The sequence below is a fragment of the Balaenoptera musculus genome, chromosome 3 (genome assembly GCF_009873245.2).
Source record: "Balaenoptera musculus isolate JJ_BM4_2016_0621 chromosome 3, mBalMus1.pri.v3, whole genome shotgun sequence".
Taxonomy (NCBI): Eukaryota; Metazoa; Chordata; class Mammalia; order Artiodactyla; family Balaenopteridae; genus Balaenoptera; species Balaenoptera musculus.
In genome coordinates, this window is record NC_045787.1 from 87,734,011 (window position 1) to 87,750,710 (window position 16,700).

The 16,700-nt window shown below is 33.3% G+C and overlaps 1 protein-coding gene across 6 annotated transcripts in view; it reads left to right on the plus strand.

The window, feature by feature from the left end:
- Positions 1 to 16,700, plus strand: part of FER (FER tyrosine kinase) — a 462,873-nt gene that overhangs the window by 133,018 nt on the left and 313,155 nt on the right. For all 6 annotated transcript variants that reach the window (XM_036847883.1, XM_036847884.1, XM_036847879.1 and 3 more), the window contains one exon: positions 11,442 to 11,564. In XM_036847883.1, coding sequence (XP_036703778.1) covers positions 11,442 to 11,564 — 123 coding nt within the window. The remainder of the gene's footprint in view (positions 1 to 11,441; positions 11,565 to 16,700) is intronic.

Consider the following 16,700-nt stretch of genomic DNA (forward strand, 5'->3'; position numbering starts at 1 on the left):
CACCCCTTTGACATCTACCTCATTTTTGGATCACCCTTCTTTGCCAAAGGCTGGAAGAGGTACTATATTTTATTGACTTTAATCATCCATTTATTAAGATTATATATGCAAATATTTCCTGTCATCTAATCACTACTTAATTGACTCATTGGGGACTCAGTAATTTTAGTTCATCCAAATAACTTGAAAAAAAGGTCTATAAAATTTGGAACATTAGAAGAATATATTTAAGTGTCTGTTGTGTGGGTTTTGGCATTTTCGATAGATGAGGCATCAATTTGTGATCTATTGCAAACTAAACAGGGTAAATGGAATTATGAATACATAGTTTAAGTGAGGCAAATTAAAGATAGCAAGTTGCTCCAAAATATGAACATTAACATGTGTGCCAAAAGAGGAATTTTGATTAATTTTAGTACAACGGTAGAGAGTAAAGGTCCTGTTTAGTTCTTTTGTTGACTCAATTTTCTAGTTTCAAATGAGGTCTCTTTATCATAAGTTGTTATTACCTATCAGTAGGAAATATATTGGAATTCTAGAAGACTGTGTTTAACTCTCTAGTCTTATATTCTAAAGTAAAGCCTAACCTCAGGCCTCATGTTTCCCAGTACATTTAAAAAAATTTAAAGTCAGAACATGTTTAACTTTTACAGTGGAATATAAATAAGATCTCTTAATTGAAGAATGGTAATTCTCTATGTGGAAAAGTGATTATCTTGGATTTTGTGAGATATGAGTCAGCAAACTATAGCCTATAGGTCAAATCCAGCTAGCCACCTGTTTTGTGCAGTCTATGAGCCAAGACTGCTCATTACACTTTTAAATGGTTAAACAAGTCAAAAGAAGAACTATATTTTTTGATATATGAAAATTATATGAAATTTAAACATCAGAGTACATAAATAAAGTTATATTGGAACACAGCCATGCTAATTCATTTACCTGTTGTCTATGGGTGCTTTCCTGCTACAGTGGCAGAGTTGAGCAGTTGTGACCATATATGGCATTCTCATCACTTCACACTGCTGCTTGGCATACTATAAATCACAGTGACATGGTTATAATTCAACAGTGTTTTGAATGCCACACATATCATTGTACTACAGCATTTACTTACTTTTTATTATCAGTGCATGCATGTCATGTCAAAACAAGAAAAGAAGAGAAAATGGATTTTGGATGTCACACTTTAAGACACAGTGGAGTGTGGATTATTTTGTTATTGAATTAGATGGCAAAGCATTGTGTTTATCATGCACTGGCACTATGGCTGTGCTAAAATAATAAATGTTGACATTATCAGACTAAGCACTCGTCTCAATATTACTGACTCACAGGAGAGCACTAGTCAGAAAAATTAAAAAAGTTAAACTGGAATACCTCATCACAGCAGACTTTCTTCAGAAAAATAAATTATGAAAATGTGGATGAAGCCAAAATAAGTTTATGGGTGGCTTATTTGTTTGCCAAGCAAAGAAAACCATTTATCAGTGGTAAATTAATAGTGTTTTACTGCAGTAACTGAAGAAATATGTCGGGAGAAAATAAGTTTATGACCATTACTCTTTCAGCAAGAACATTTGCTTGAAGGGTTGAGAACATTGGGAGCTAAATCATTAGTAAATTAAAAAAAACACGACAAATGATTTCAACTAAAGAATTACTTTTGATGAATAAATAGCCTGTGTGGATCAACTACAAACAAGAATATTTTCATTGAAGTTGAGAAAACACTAATTCAGTACAAACTGAAGTGGAATCTGTTAAGATGTATTTTACAACTGATGTTGTTAAAAATATGTGTGGATCAGAAACAGGTTTAGTTGAACAATTTACAAAGCTTGTGAAAATGTTAGGTGTTTAAATCCTGTGGTTATTCATTGTATTATTCAATAGTGGCACTTTGTGGAAAATGTTGTAATCTAATCATATGGTTATTGAACCAGTAATGTCAACAGTGAACTTCATTTGCTCTCCTGGACTTGACTATCATCAATTTCACGGATTTTTGTCAGACATTGAAACTGAATATCCTGAATTGCCTTGTCATATAGGACTTTGATGATTTAGAGCTGGTAAAGTTTTATTGTGATTTTTTTTGAGCTCAGAGTCATGATTGAAATTTTTCTGATAATCAGAATTTCCCTCAACCACTGTTATTGAACACTAAATTCTAAAAGCTTTGGAAATTAGCTATGTAATGAATTAAACCTAAAATTACAATATAATTCAGTGCTTAGATACAGAACTTGTACTCCAGTAATGTCATTTAGATGACAACTAATGTTGTTTGAATCCCAGGTAATGTCAGGCAGTTTTATATACTTTTTGTACTATCAAACATTAAAACATGAAGCCAGATCACCATTCCCACCAAATTTGTAGCTGATGTATTTTTTGAGCTCAAACTACATTTCCAGCAGTGAATTTTGGACTTCGGTACAAATATTTTGACATTTCAAAATCCATTTAACTGTGCAGTTGAGGAATTCCCACATAACTTTCAATTAGAAGTGATGAATCTGCAACGTAATGACATGCTAAAAAGCATGCAATATAATTTTATAAATGCCTGCTAAGCAATAAATATTCTCAATTAAAATATGCTCATGGATTGATACTAGTATTTGGCAGTACCCATCTTTTCAAAGTGAAATACATAAAATCTCATTACATATCTTCATTTACAAGTGAATATTCTAGTGGATTTTGTTGATAACCACTAACTTTGAGTCCCAGTGAAAGGAAATAATAGCACCCTCCAAAGATTTCTGTCCTTATTAGTAGACTGGTGTTACAATAAATTGTACCCAATTATTATTATATTTTAAATTTGTCGATAAAATATTTGTGAATATTTGTTTTCTCTTTTGCTATATGAATACTTACATAATATCCTTGATTTTGCCTCATGGGGGCAAAGACTAAAATATTTACTCTCCAGACCTTTATAGAAAATGTTTGCTGACTTCTGTTGTAAGGAATGACACCAAGTTAACCCACTGGCATGTCTGAATCAACCTTATCAATTAATGGAATGACAAATAATGCAGTACTGTCACATGTTAAGCAGGACCTCGGTTTTTGTTATGTCTGTTTTTGGCTGTTTTCATTTATAATCTTAACTCAATTTTGGTCTTTGTTTAAACATATACTGCAGTTATATTGGATTGTGTTAGGCAAATACTTTTTGAGTGAGTGAGTTGGGAAGATTTGGAAATATGTAAAATGTTAGAAGGCAGATGATATTTTAGAAGGACAGTTTGGTTAAGGGAAATAAATCATAGAAGGCAGGTGGATTTTTTGTATTGAGGTGGATTAGGTTGTATATTAGGAGAAATTCACAACTTTTGCCTGGTTGGTTAGGAGCCATCCTCTTCAGTTTAATCTGTTTAATCTTGAGAAAAGCTAATAGATTTGTGACATGGGAGAGAAGGTCATCCATAAATTGCTATGCTGCTGCAATTGTATTTTAAGAAAGAGTTTCCAAGAAATGGTTTATTTCTTCAATTTATGTGGCAGTAATAGAGAAGAAGAGTTGTCAGAAAAGTTACTTCAGGCAACTGTAACCCTTATTCCACTTGGGTTTTTATTAACCCAAATGTCACAATTAATGTGACAGTATTAGGAATTTGCAATTTATAATTTTTTAGGAAGTTGGGTCTCTTTAAGAGCGCTGTATGATTTAAATAATAATAGCCAATGGTTTGAAGATATATAAAGTATTGTTATAAGTATTAGAAGCTTGTTATTATCCACAATAATTACTTTAAGCTTTTGTATCTTTTAAATACAACTAAATCTTTAAAAATTATCTAGCTAATACATGTGGATGATAAAACTGCAAAATCTTACAAAAGGGTATACAGTGAAAATCAAAGTTCTCCCTTTTTTTTTGACCCTATTTCAACCTTCTAGTGTGAATTCATGAAAAAAGTTTATGTATCTTTCCAGAATGTATATACAAGCATATGAATGTATATAAATTGTATTCTTAAGTGGAGTTATTCTATGCATACTCTTGCATCATCTACTTTTCTTAACATATATGAAATCTTCTTAATAGTGTACAGTGTTTTCCTGCTTTCATGTATGTAACATAATTCATTTAATTTAGTTATTTATTGATGGACATTTATGTTATTTCTACTGTAGTTTTTTTTATTGCCAGCGGCAGATGCAGGTTCTGTCGAGCCTGAAGCTTACAAAATTTGGAGGGGAGGAACATCTAACAGAAAAACTATACAAATTTACAAATATAAAGTTAAGTATGGGGCCTTGGAATGTATCATGCAGGTGAGGTTTCTGAAGGTTATGTGTCATTAGCATCATAGTAAATTCACCTTTGGTTATTGCGAGTGTAAGTAGTGGCACAATAAACATCCTTGTATTTACAGCTTTGCGCACTTGTTGAAGCATATATATTGGATAAATTTTATGAGGTGGAATTACTAAGATGGAGAATAGTAGTTGTTAAGATCATGGACTTAGAGTTTAAGCTGCCTGGGCTCTAATACCAGGTCTTCCACATACCAGCTCTGTGAACTTGGACAAGATCCTTAACCTCTCTGTACTTCAGTTCCTCATATGATAATGAAAATAATATTAATAGTTTTGTTATAAGACTGATGTGAATTTAAGTGCTATTTCTAAAGTACTTAAAACTGTGCTTGTCAGTCAGTACATGTTAAGTATTATGTCAGTTTTGTGAGTTTTTTTAATGAGATAGTGTCATTTTATGACATTTCAATACTTGCATCATGATTGTTTAAGTATGCCATGATATCTAATTTAAAAATTTAAATAAGCCTTTTGAACTGTTACTGTTATATTTGTGTACAGAACATATACAACAATGACATCATGGTAAATAGTTCTTTGAAATTTGCAAACTATTTTTACATTTATTAAGTCATCTATATATAACCTGTGTATACTGGAATGTTTTTCTCTTAATCCATTCCACTCCAGGTGGAGAAAAGGGACAATATTTTCCCCATATAATTCCATTCTTCTGAATCTTCTTTGTCTTTTCTACTTTGAATTTGCAACCATGGGTCTGTAGAGATTTAGAAATATTAAGAAATTATGACTTCAAAGGCTTATCTTTGCTCAATTTTTTTATTTAAGAAGACTTTGCATAAAGCTCAGCTATGCTTTGTTTGCGCTAAGGCTGTAAAAAATTAAAGCCTCAAGAAGGGGTACTATTTTTTTTGACATGATCAAGAGCGAGATAAAGTAGAGGAAACTAATATTATTATTGCTTTTTCTCTGATCTTCTCCTTCCCTTTTTCTTGTCTCCTTTCTTTCTTCCTCCAGCCTTCATTGCTCAATGTAACAGGTAGTAAATTCTAGCTAACATAACAGACGTGCCAGAGAACAGAAGTCTTACTAGCTCTTCTAGGCCTTTGTTTTAACTTCTAGGACCTTTCCAGCTCTTTAGAGAATCTAATAAGCTGGTGGTAGTTTTCTTTCTCTTTCTGGGTTAAAATTGTTTTAGCACAAATCAGAAATTTGAAAAGAAATCACGAGTACCACCTCATTCTTCTCACAAATGAGCTGACATGTGTACGCCACAAGTTGAGCATATACACAACTTCATATTTAATTCCTCATTGAAAGCTTATATGATATTTTTCAGAAGGCTGAATGATTGCTAAAGGAAGTAGAAAGTATTAGCAGATTTGGATTTTAATATACTTGGCTAGAATTGCCACGTGCCAGTGATCTCTGATAGAGGGAGTTCGGCAGTCTAAGGTGGTTTAAGCAGTGGATCAGGGCTCTCTGGCTTTCACCTCATTCCTCCCTTCTTACGCCATTTCAAAGTAAAAAGAGGGCAACACTACAATTAACTAGAGTAACTATGATGTTCACCACAATCAAGTGTCTTCCCTTGAATTTTTCCAAGTGATAAATATGAAGAAATCAATAGTAAAACTCCTCATTTTTTGCTTCCTTTTAGATCTGTGTTGATATTATTACTGTCATGTCACATCAAATCAACATGTATGTGTGTGTGTATGTGTGTGTATATGTGTGTGTATAGAGACATACTGTTTTGTTTGCATCAAGAATAACGAAGCCATGCAAGCTTATGTTAATTTCTCATGGAACTGAAATTCTTCACATTTCCAAAAAGTTAAAGTTCTTGGAAATGACACTGTTGTAAAGGGAAAAACAACATCTAATTATGAATGGCTCCTCTACTTTTGATGTAGCATTCTTGCAATTTCTTTACTTTACTTGTCCTTAATTAGGAATAATGTATAAATAATATAACCTGTTCTTGAGTTTTATTTAAAATACACTCAATCCTACCTCTGCCTTGGGAGCAATGTTAATTTTTGCATCCAATGTTAACAAAATATTCTTTAAAAAAGTAGAAGACAATTTTTTTTTTTTTTGGCTGTGCCATGTGGCCTGTGGGATTGTAGTTCCCCGACCAGGGATCGAACCTGGGCCCTCTGCAGTGAAAGCATGGGGTCCTAACCACTGGACCGCCAGGGAATTCCCTAGAAGACAAAATTTAAAGTTACTTTTCAGAAAAATATTTCTTACGAAACTAGTAAAGTTGGTTAATAATATACAGTTACATTTATAGGGAATATGCTATGCTTCCAAATCCATGTTAGGAAGTTTAAAACTATTCATCATAGTTACAGAAACCCTTTAAATTAGGTATTAATTTCCGTTTTATTAGGGAAGAAAATGGAAGTTTAGAAAAGCCAAGTAAATATTGAACGTGAAAGCGTCTGCTTCTAGACCTGTTGTCTGTTATACCAGAGTAAGGTGCTTTACAAAATGCAGTAGAGGTGTAGAGTTATAAACACAAATAATTCTCTTAATCTGATGTAGAAAGGTAAAGTGATTAGCTTGATGATAAAATGTTTGCATGAAAGGAGTCAGCACTATACTAATGACATCTATATACAGAGAACTAAAGCTTCCCTCACTGCACCACTGCAGTAGGGGTTCATATATCAGTTTAGCCCATATGGTGGGTGAAAGTCATAAATTGTGCTGTTCCCACATTGAGGTAGCTCTTTGGTTTCACTTTCTAGATATTTCAGAAAGATTGGAATCAGGAGAGCCTTGGGAGTTATTAGGGAATTGCAGAAAAAAGCTTAATGTGTGAACTCATGAGAAGAACAGGACATAGAGAACTGAGTTGAGCACATACTGTGTGCAAGACACTGTGCTAAGTGTAAGGGATGTGCTGTGAAGAGTAAGCCACGGTGCCTGCATCTTACAGTTTGGTGGGACTATGTATTTATTTCAGGATGGAACAGAGAATATGGTACAGTGAGAAGAACTGAGAAGAAACTAGGGAAAGAAACAGTAATAGTCAAAGAGAGGAAAGAAGAAGAAGAGAGGGTTGGAAGAAAAAAGGTCGATGTCTCTTCTACTAGAATGTAAGTTTCCTGAAGCCAAACTTGTTTACTGTTGTATCCCTAGTGTCTAGGAGCATGCCTGACACAAAGGTATGCGCTTAGTAAACACCTGTTTAGATGAATGAAGGAAGAATTGAGAAGAGAGGTGAATGGAAAATTGAGCAGGAAGAAAAGAAGAGAATAGAGAAAGGTATAGGAGAGAAAAGTAAAAGAACAGAAGAGAGGAAAGTGATAAAGAGAGGGAAAGAGCTTTCTATCAAATTCAGCTTAGATGCAACATGGCCAAGGCAATAGTGAGAAGCTTGTCTTTATTACCTCTAGACTGGCATTAGGACGGGTACAGAGGTAGGGTCCTGTGTTCCAGACTTTCATGTGGATTAAATGAGATTATATATAGGGCAGAGTTTTATAAAGAGCAAAGCATTATGTGTGAGTATTATTTACTTATGTATTTATAGTTGTTAATAAGTAGCTTGAAGCCAGAAGTTGAAATGTAGGTTTCTTGAGAATGACCTCTAATTTTAATACAGTAATGCTTTCTGTGTCTAGTAGTCAGGATATGAACTCTTCTACAAAACTGAATTTTCCTGATAATCAAAGCTTATGTTGCCATCAAATTCAACAAAATAATTTTACCAGGTTTGATGTATGTCTCTTGTAAATATATCTATATTCTTAAAAAAATACCTATCTAATTTAACCTTTCCCTTATGATTCTGGATCATTATTATAAGCATCATTGATTATGTTTTGCTGTAATATATTACTGCCCTCAGAAACCTGTTGAGATTTATTATGTTGCTTAACTCTAACCATAGATGAAGTAATCTGGATTACTATTTTCTGAGTTCTTCTGATTATGTCTCGTGGTTTTTCTGCCTCTTCTATCTCTATTACCTATTATTTAATAGTTTAAAAATCAAATTAATTTTTGTTATGAGATTTAAATAATATAGATAAATATAAAGTAAAATACGGGAGGCTTTTTTGTCCTTAAATCACGCTCTATTCCAATCCCAAATCCCTTAGAGTGATGATGAAAGTTTGGTCTGTAGTAACCTGGTTTTTCTCCACACATAAATACATACATAGTGTATTAATCTGCTATGGCTGCCATGATAAAATACCATGAACGGCTGGATTAATCAACAGCAATTTACTTCTCATTGTTCTGGATGTTAGAAGTTCCAGATCAAGGTGCTGGCCAGTTTGGGTCCTGGTGAAACTCTTTTCCTGGGTGTAGACTGCTGCCTTCTTGTGTACTCACATGACCTCTTCTTTGCCTGGGATTGGAGAGAGAGAGAGCATGAGTGAACCCTCTGGTGTCTCGTCTAAGGACACTAATCCCATCATGAAGGCTCCACCCTCACCAACTCATCTAACCCTAATTACCTCCCAAAGTTCCCCTCTCCAAATACCATCACTTTGAGGGTTAGGATTTCAACATATGAATTTTGAGGGAATACAATTCAGTCAGTAGCACATATACACATACATTTATTTCAATATAAATGGAACCATGCTATATGTATTTTTCAGCATCATGCCTTTTAATTTAAGACTTTGCCTTGGAAGAACGTTTTATTTGTGTACCTCATTCTTTTTAGTGACTCTATGCTATTCTGTATCTTAAATGTATTAAAATTTATTCAGCTATTCCCCTGCTGATGAACATTTAAATATTTTCTGGTTTTTTGTTTTATAAACAGTGTTATAACAAACATCTTCATATGGACTAATTGTGTGCACTTTGTAAAGTATTTTGGTAAGACAGATTTTTAGATGGTCAAAGAATATTCTAATTTGAAGTTTGAGAGACAATTCCAAGTTGACCACTAAAAAATTTGTGCTAGTTTTGTCACATCAATAGGGTATGTGTCTTCCTTCCTTCCTCCCTCCCTCTCTCCCTCCTTCCCTGTATTTTGAGTTGTTCTGATTATGTCTCATAGTTTTTCTACCTCTTCTATCTCTATTACGTATTATTTAATAGTTTAAAAATCATATTCATTTTTGTTATGAGATTTAAATAATATAGATAAATATAGAGTTAAATATGAGAGGCTTTTTTGTCCTTAAATCACCCCCTATTCCAATCCCATACCCCTTCCATCCTTCCTATATCTCCTTCCTTCCTTTTTCTTTCTTTCTACAATATTGAGAATACCGAATATTATCACTTTTTCGCGCTTGTCAATTTAGTAGGTGAAAAATAACTTACTATTCATTTAATTTGCAGATTTATTTTTGTGGTTCAGGGTGTAAATATTTCTGTGTGCTTACTCATCATTTGAATTTTTCTTGATGAACTTCCTGTTGTGGTTTTTGTCCATTTTCATAGAAGGTTGACTTTTTTCTAAGAGTTTTTCTGCATGAGCTTTTGCTTGTAATTCCCAATGCAAATATTTCTTCGAAGTTTGACTTTTACTTTTGACTTTATCATCTCTTTAACTTTAAATAAATTCAAATATTCATATACTTGGGTTATTTAATATTTTGTATGTTTTGGGTTTCATGTCTTGCTTTAAAAAGCTGAAGATAAAAATTTTAATGTGATATGATAGCTGTGTATGTATTTTTTATGATTATAGCAATTTTAGTTTTCCTTTTTGTAATTGAACTATAGTTGATTTAAAATACTGTGTTAATTTCAGGTGTTCAGGAAAGTGATTCAGTTATATATATATATATATTCTTTTTCAGATTCTTTTCCATTATAGGTTATTAAAGGATATTGAATATAGTTTCCTGTGCCATACAGTAAATCCTTGTTGCTTATCTATTTTATATATAGTGGTGTGTATCTGTTAATCCCATACTTCAAATTTATTCCTTCCCTCCCTTTCACCTTTGATAACCATAAATTTGTTTTCCATGTCTGTGAGTCTGTTTCTGTTTTGTAAATAAGTTAATTTTTTAGATTCCAGCTGTGTGTGTTTTTGTGGTAGAAATATTTCTATTCAGGACCAAATGCATTTTATGTAACCAAAAATTGGTCTATGGGTATATATTAATTTTATGTATTTAATTGTATTCAAATCTATATATTAATAGAAAATACCTCTATTGCAATATGTGAAAACAGAAATAGCTTGTATTAAATTACCATGTGACTGAGCCTTACTTTCTTTTCTTTAAAATAAGGATAACAGCATCTATCTCATAGGTTGTTGTGAGAATTAAATGAGATGACCTATGCAAATAATACTAGATGCCTCCTAAGTACCATTCATTATTTATACATTAGTGTATTTCATCTTCAAAACAATGCTCTGAAGCAGGTATTACAGTACCCAAAATACTAAAGAGAAAATAGATCCAATGAGCTTAAGCAAGTTGCCCAGGATCTCAGATAAAAAGTGGCAAAGCCAGATTATAAATACATGTTATTCTGAAAACAAAAATCATGGTATTTTCACTATACACTCCTCCTGGGAGATGACAGGTATTTTTTACTTTAGTCCTTTTCTCTTTCTCCGTTTTCTTTTTCTGTTTCTCTTTTGCTATTTGATGAATAAGACTCTCTAAAACAGACTGCCCAAGAGTACTCACTGTGATTATTGAAATGTTCTTTTCTCTGTCCAAAGAGGTAGCCATTAGCCACATGTGTCTGTTGAGTGCTTGAAATGTGGCTGATGCAACTGAGGAACTGAAATTTTACTCTTAATTAATTAAATTTATATTTTTATATGCATTAACTTTTTTTTTTAACATCTTTATTGGAGTATAATTGCTTTACAGTGGTGTGTTAGTTTCTGCTTTATAACAAAGTGAATCAGCTATACATATACATATATCCCCATATCTCCTCCCTCTTGCATCTCCCTCCCACCCTCCCTATCCCACCCCTCTAGGTGGTCATAAAGCACTGAGCTGATCTCCCTGTGCTATGTGGCTGCTTCCCACTAGCTATTTTACATTTGGTAGTGTAAAATTACATGCGGCTACTGTTTTGGACATTGCAACCTTAGACATATGAGTGCTTTTTTTTTGTATGTATAAAGTGAGTGTAATTAATGTATTGATTGATAATGAGGAAACTGTTCATTCTAGGTTGAAAACTTTAGCAGAGGAACTTATACAGACACAGCAGATGCTTTTAAATAAGGAGGAAGCTGTCCTGGAGCTAGAGAAGAGGATTGAGGAATCTTCTAAGACCTATGAAAAGAAGTCTGAGTGAGTAAAACAAAAATAATTTGAAGGAAGAAAGTTTAATTGATGTAATTTTATAGAAATACTTCAGTTACATGGAATTATGGACGTGTAATTTCTAGAAGCTGAAACTTCATGTTAAGTATAAAACTGTGTATGGTTGAATTACTTTCTAGGACTCTAGAAGAGTGATTTTGTGTTTTTATCAATATAGTGTACTGATCATATGTCTCAATGTTTTAATGGTTTGAACTATTTCCTGAAAAACCCTGTTAAAACCTGTCTTTACTCCCCCTCAGCAAAGTCTACCAGATTCACTGTGAATTCCTTGTTAAGAAAGTGACAGACCAGTATTATCTAGAAACTGGTTTCTACTGTGTTAGAAGGAAGCAAATAAACTTACTAAAAAAGCAGTCTGTTTCACCTATAAAAATCCTTCTGATATTTGCTGTGCTGTTTTTGTCTTACTGTTGTTTTTCTTGCTGATTTCTGGATCTGTAAATATTTTCATGGATTCTCTGACTTTACTTGTTTTGCTATACTCTTGTTTTTACTGATTTCAATAATTATGTTTTCTACTGTATTAAGGTTTAAATTTTGATCTAAAATTTAAAATTTCTAATCTGACTTTGGTCATTGTTTGCATCTCCAACAGGGGTTACTGGTATGGTTTCTCTAATCCTAGACTAGAATATATAAATTTCTTGCTATCATACTTTCCCAATTGGTGTGATTTGCCAAGACTTTCAAGGATTGTGATGTGTAGCATTTGTCTGGTCTATACTTGCTCTTACTTTCTACACAACTTTTCAAATATTTTCTGCTTCTCTCAAATTTCTGATCCTGTTATATACCCCATCATAGTCAGCAGATGGACCTCTCCTCCATTACAGAAAAAATTAGAATCATTAAGTGGCAAGTACCTTATTTTCTAGATATTTTAGATACCTAAATGCACCACGTTTGTACCCGTTCTCTTTCCTAACTTCCATAGAGGACCTGTTCCTTGTCCTGTTTATTTCTTGTGCCTATTTTTATATCTCATCATCTCTTACTTTCCCAGAAATTTTACATTGTTTTATATATTATGTTCACCTTTTCTTCTCAACTGTGTCTTGTGTTCACTTTTTAAATATTCTTAAGTTTTGACTCCTGAAAATAATCTCTACCTTTCTGACCACCCTAGATAACCTGTCTTTAATCTTCATCTTTTCCCTCAATTACTGTCTTTGCCTTCTGTTTTCTTAGTCAAACTTGTTCTAAGAGTGCTAATGAGCACTCATTTCCTCACTCTCACTTAGTACTTAACCCACAGATATCTGGCTTCTGCCCTGTCACCGTTGAAATAGGTGGATATCTATAAAATCATCAGTGCTCAAATCATTATATTGCTAAATTTAGCAATTATCTTACTTGACTTCCTCACAGTATCTTTGTTGACTTCATTTCCCTTGGCCTTTGGGACCAAGGTGACAGATCTTTTTTTTTTTTTTTTTTTTTTATTCACACACACACACACTGTATTTTATTTTTACAAGACATAAATAGACTGACACCAAGCATTGTACATGGATGAAGGTGACAGATCTTACTTCTCTCTTTCTGGCCACTCCTTCTTTGTAAACTCATCCTCCCCACTCAGCCAGTATATTTTGGAGTTACCCAAGGCATGGCCCTAGGCTATGTCATTCTCCTCTCTGTACTCTATCTCTAGCTGATCCCCTGAAGATGACTCATGTATATTACTCTCTCTCAGATTTCCTCTCTGAACGCTATGGCCGTGTAATCAGTTGCCTAGTTGACATGCCTCCTTGGATGCCTTAGAAGTACACTAAATTTCTCATATCTAAGGCTGAATTAAAAATCCCTTCAATATAACCCAACCCAACCCAATGCAACCTAGTTCACTCTTAGTATTTTTTAAAATTTCAGTGAATGGCAACACCATCTATCCTATTGTACAACTCAGGATATTAGGAGCCTACTTCTCCCACTTATACTGTGGCTTTTATTACAACTTGGTGTTAAATGTCATATTGAAATTGATGAGCCTTTTAAAGGTGAGAACAGGAAAATTTGAGTTACTCTGGATATTCCTTTAATAAATCTGGAAATTTTCAGTATTGCATCAACAGAAGACTCTATTGGGATTATAAAAATAAAATTTATCAACCATTGCACATATGAAGTTAAAAAAAATTATCTTTTGTTTTTCTCTATTTGCTAGTAAATCTCTTCAGATGACCAAGCAGTTGTACGTTTTACGGTTTTGTACATGTGCACATTGTAAATGACTCCTGTTTTATAATTTAGCAGATATAAAGAAATACAGTAGGATAGCTGACCCTCTCACCAGCATGTCTGAGTTGCTGGGGGAGGCAATCTTTAAGTGTTGTCTTACCGTGGAAGTTGTAGATTCTTTGATTTTTTTGATATGTTCTCTTGACTCACATCTTCTATTCTCTCTTCATCTACATAATCAGTGTGATCCACATTCCTCCACCTACTTGTATTTATCAGAAGATGAGAATGGACATAGAGGAGAGGAAGCTTAAAGGGTGATGGACATATGGGAAATAACATCTCTTGAGTTCGTACTCTGTTCCACATACTATGCTAGATGTTTTATATATGTTAATTCACTGAATGTTATCTTCACTATGCTTCCTGTGTAATTACCTGGATTTTACCTTTAAGACTTAGAGAATTTAGATAACTTACTTAGGATCACATACCCAGTAAGTGATAGAAAATGCATGAGTTTCTGACTCCAAGGTTTCTGTCTGTTTGATCACAGCAATTGCTTGATCTTACGATTTTAACAGTGTTCTTAGGAGAATAAATTAGAAGGGATAAGTATGTCAAGCAGTTCAGGGAATGAGTCCTGTTTAACCCAAGTTCTGTCACCCCTTTGTTATTCATGGAGTTTTTATTGTTAGCTTCAGGGTATAATCTTGAAAATGTTAAGCATATGTATATAACTAAGTAGTCATTGAGAAATCTCATTAATTTAGACATTGGTAGGGTTGAAGTTTGTCTTTGAATCATATGTTAAAATATTTTGCTAAACAAATAGTCTGAAAGGGATTCTAGGGTAAATGTTTGCATTTCATTTTCTTAATATTTCTTAAACATTTCCATTTTTTGTGTGTATATGTAAATATATATGTCTACATATATTTATTTAAATATATGATTAAAAGCAATTTTTATCTAGTTTCAAAAATATTTATTTTTACTCTGCAGACTTTTTTAGCTTCATATACCGTGTTAGTTAAAAGTAATAAAACAGGGACTTGCCTGGTGGCGCAGTGGTTAAGAATCCCCCTGCCAATGCAGGAGACACGGGTTTTATCCCTGGTCCGGGAAGATCCCACATGCCGCGGAGCAACTAAACCCATGCGCCACAACTACTGAGCCTGCACTCTAGAGCCCACAAGCCACAACTACTGAACCCACGTGCCACAACTATTGAACTCTACGCGCCTAGATCCCGTGCTCCGCAGCAAGAGAAGCCACCGCAATGAGAAGCCCGTGCACCGCAATGAAGAGTAGCCCCCACTAGCCCCAACTAGAGAAAGCCTGTGCGCAGCAACGAAGACCCAACGCTGCCAAAAATAAATAAATAAATAAAAACTAAAAGTAACAAAACAAACAAAACTACATTTTTTCCAAATACTAAAAATATCCTATATTAGATAATTTACATTCTTAAATTATTTCTAAATTAATGGAATTATGTGAATGTTTACTTAATAGAAATAGCGTTTGTATTCCTATGAAAATATAACATATGAGGGACTAATGTTAAAACCTTTAAATTTAGGTTTAACATAAATTTCTCCAAAACATCTTATAATAACAGTGAAAAAATAAACTATATGAGAAATCATTTGATAGCTTTGAGTCCTATAATTGAATAATATAAAGTGAAAAATGAACTTAAAGAATGGTTTTTATGTGACATTAAATTCACACTAAGAAACACAGAGTTTTAGCTTATATAAATGATGCAGTTGCAGTACAGCTATTGCAAAATTTTATTTAAAAAATAGGGTGAAAGGAATAAAACCAGCCATTTGAAATGGTATAATTTTAACAGAACACAAAGCGTCACTCTAGTATACATATCTTTACTCATTACTTCCAAAGCATATTTATTCAAATGGAAATAATATCCATCTTCTCCTGATCTATGATCCTTGACTACTATATTAGAAAATAGTTTATGGGAAAATATACCAAGCAAATGTCATTTATGAGTCATTGGCATAAAGAGCTGGTAATGTTACTATTGGTTTTAATGCTTGGTTTGATTTCCAAAAAGTGAATGATTATTCAGTTTTGTATTGTGCTGTACCGTTATCACCCAGTACTTAAAAATACTTTGTACATTATAAAATCATAACTCTTAGAGCCATGCAAAATCTTAAGAGATCATCTGATTCAACCTCCTGGTCTTTCAAATTATGTGACATCTGAGGGCCAGAAATTTTAAGAGACTTGCAAAGATTCACATCTAACTTGTAGTGAAGTTAATACTTGAACCATCTGGAGTATTGTTCTGGTTTGAAAACTCAGGTACCTTTTATTTTTGTCTCAGAATTTTTAGATTATATCCACTAGGTGCTATGAATATGGTGAAAGGTAAGACACATATGGTCACATGTCTCATGAAGCTTACACTTTTGTAGAGTAGACCAGTACAAAACAGGAAATTAACAATTGTGATAATTGCTGTGAAACAAGGAGTTCAGATAGAAGAATAACAGAGGAGTACCCACTTAAGATAGGTAGTCAGGGGTCTTCTAGGAAATGGCATTTTTGCTGAGACCTGAAGGACAGAAAGTGCCCTCCAAGTGAAGAATGCATGGAAAAGAGTAGTCAGAAATAGGGAGTAAATAGCACCTGCATAAGTCCTGATCCCTTCAATGTTTTAAATTTATTTATAGCTTCCTGTGCATCTTGTATTATACAATCATGCATTTATTATAATTTTCTTCTTCTTGAAATATTTATAGCTTTTTTACTCAATGGCGTTATAAGCATATAAAATAATTATAGTGTGTTACATAGTGATTATAACAGTATTGTTTAAAAAGTAATTATTGAACAAAAGCAAGATGTTAATGTATTTAGTAGGTCCTTGTTGATTGTGTG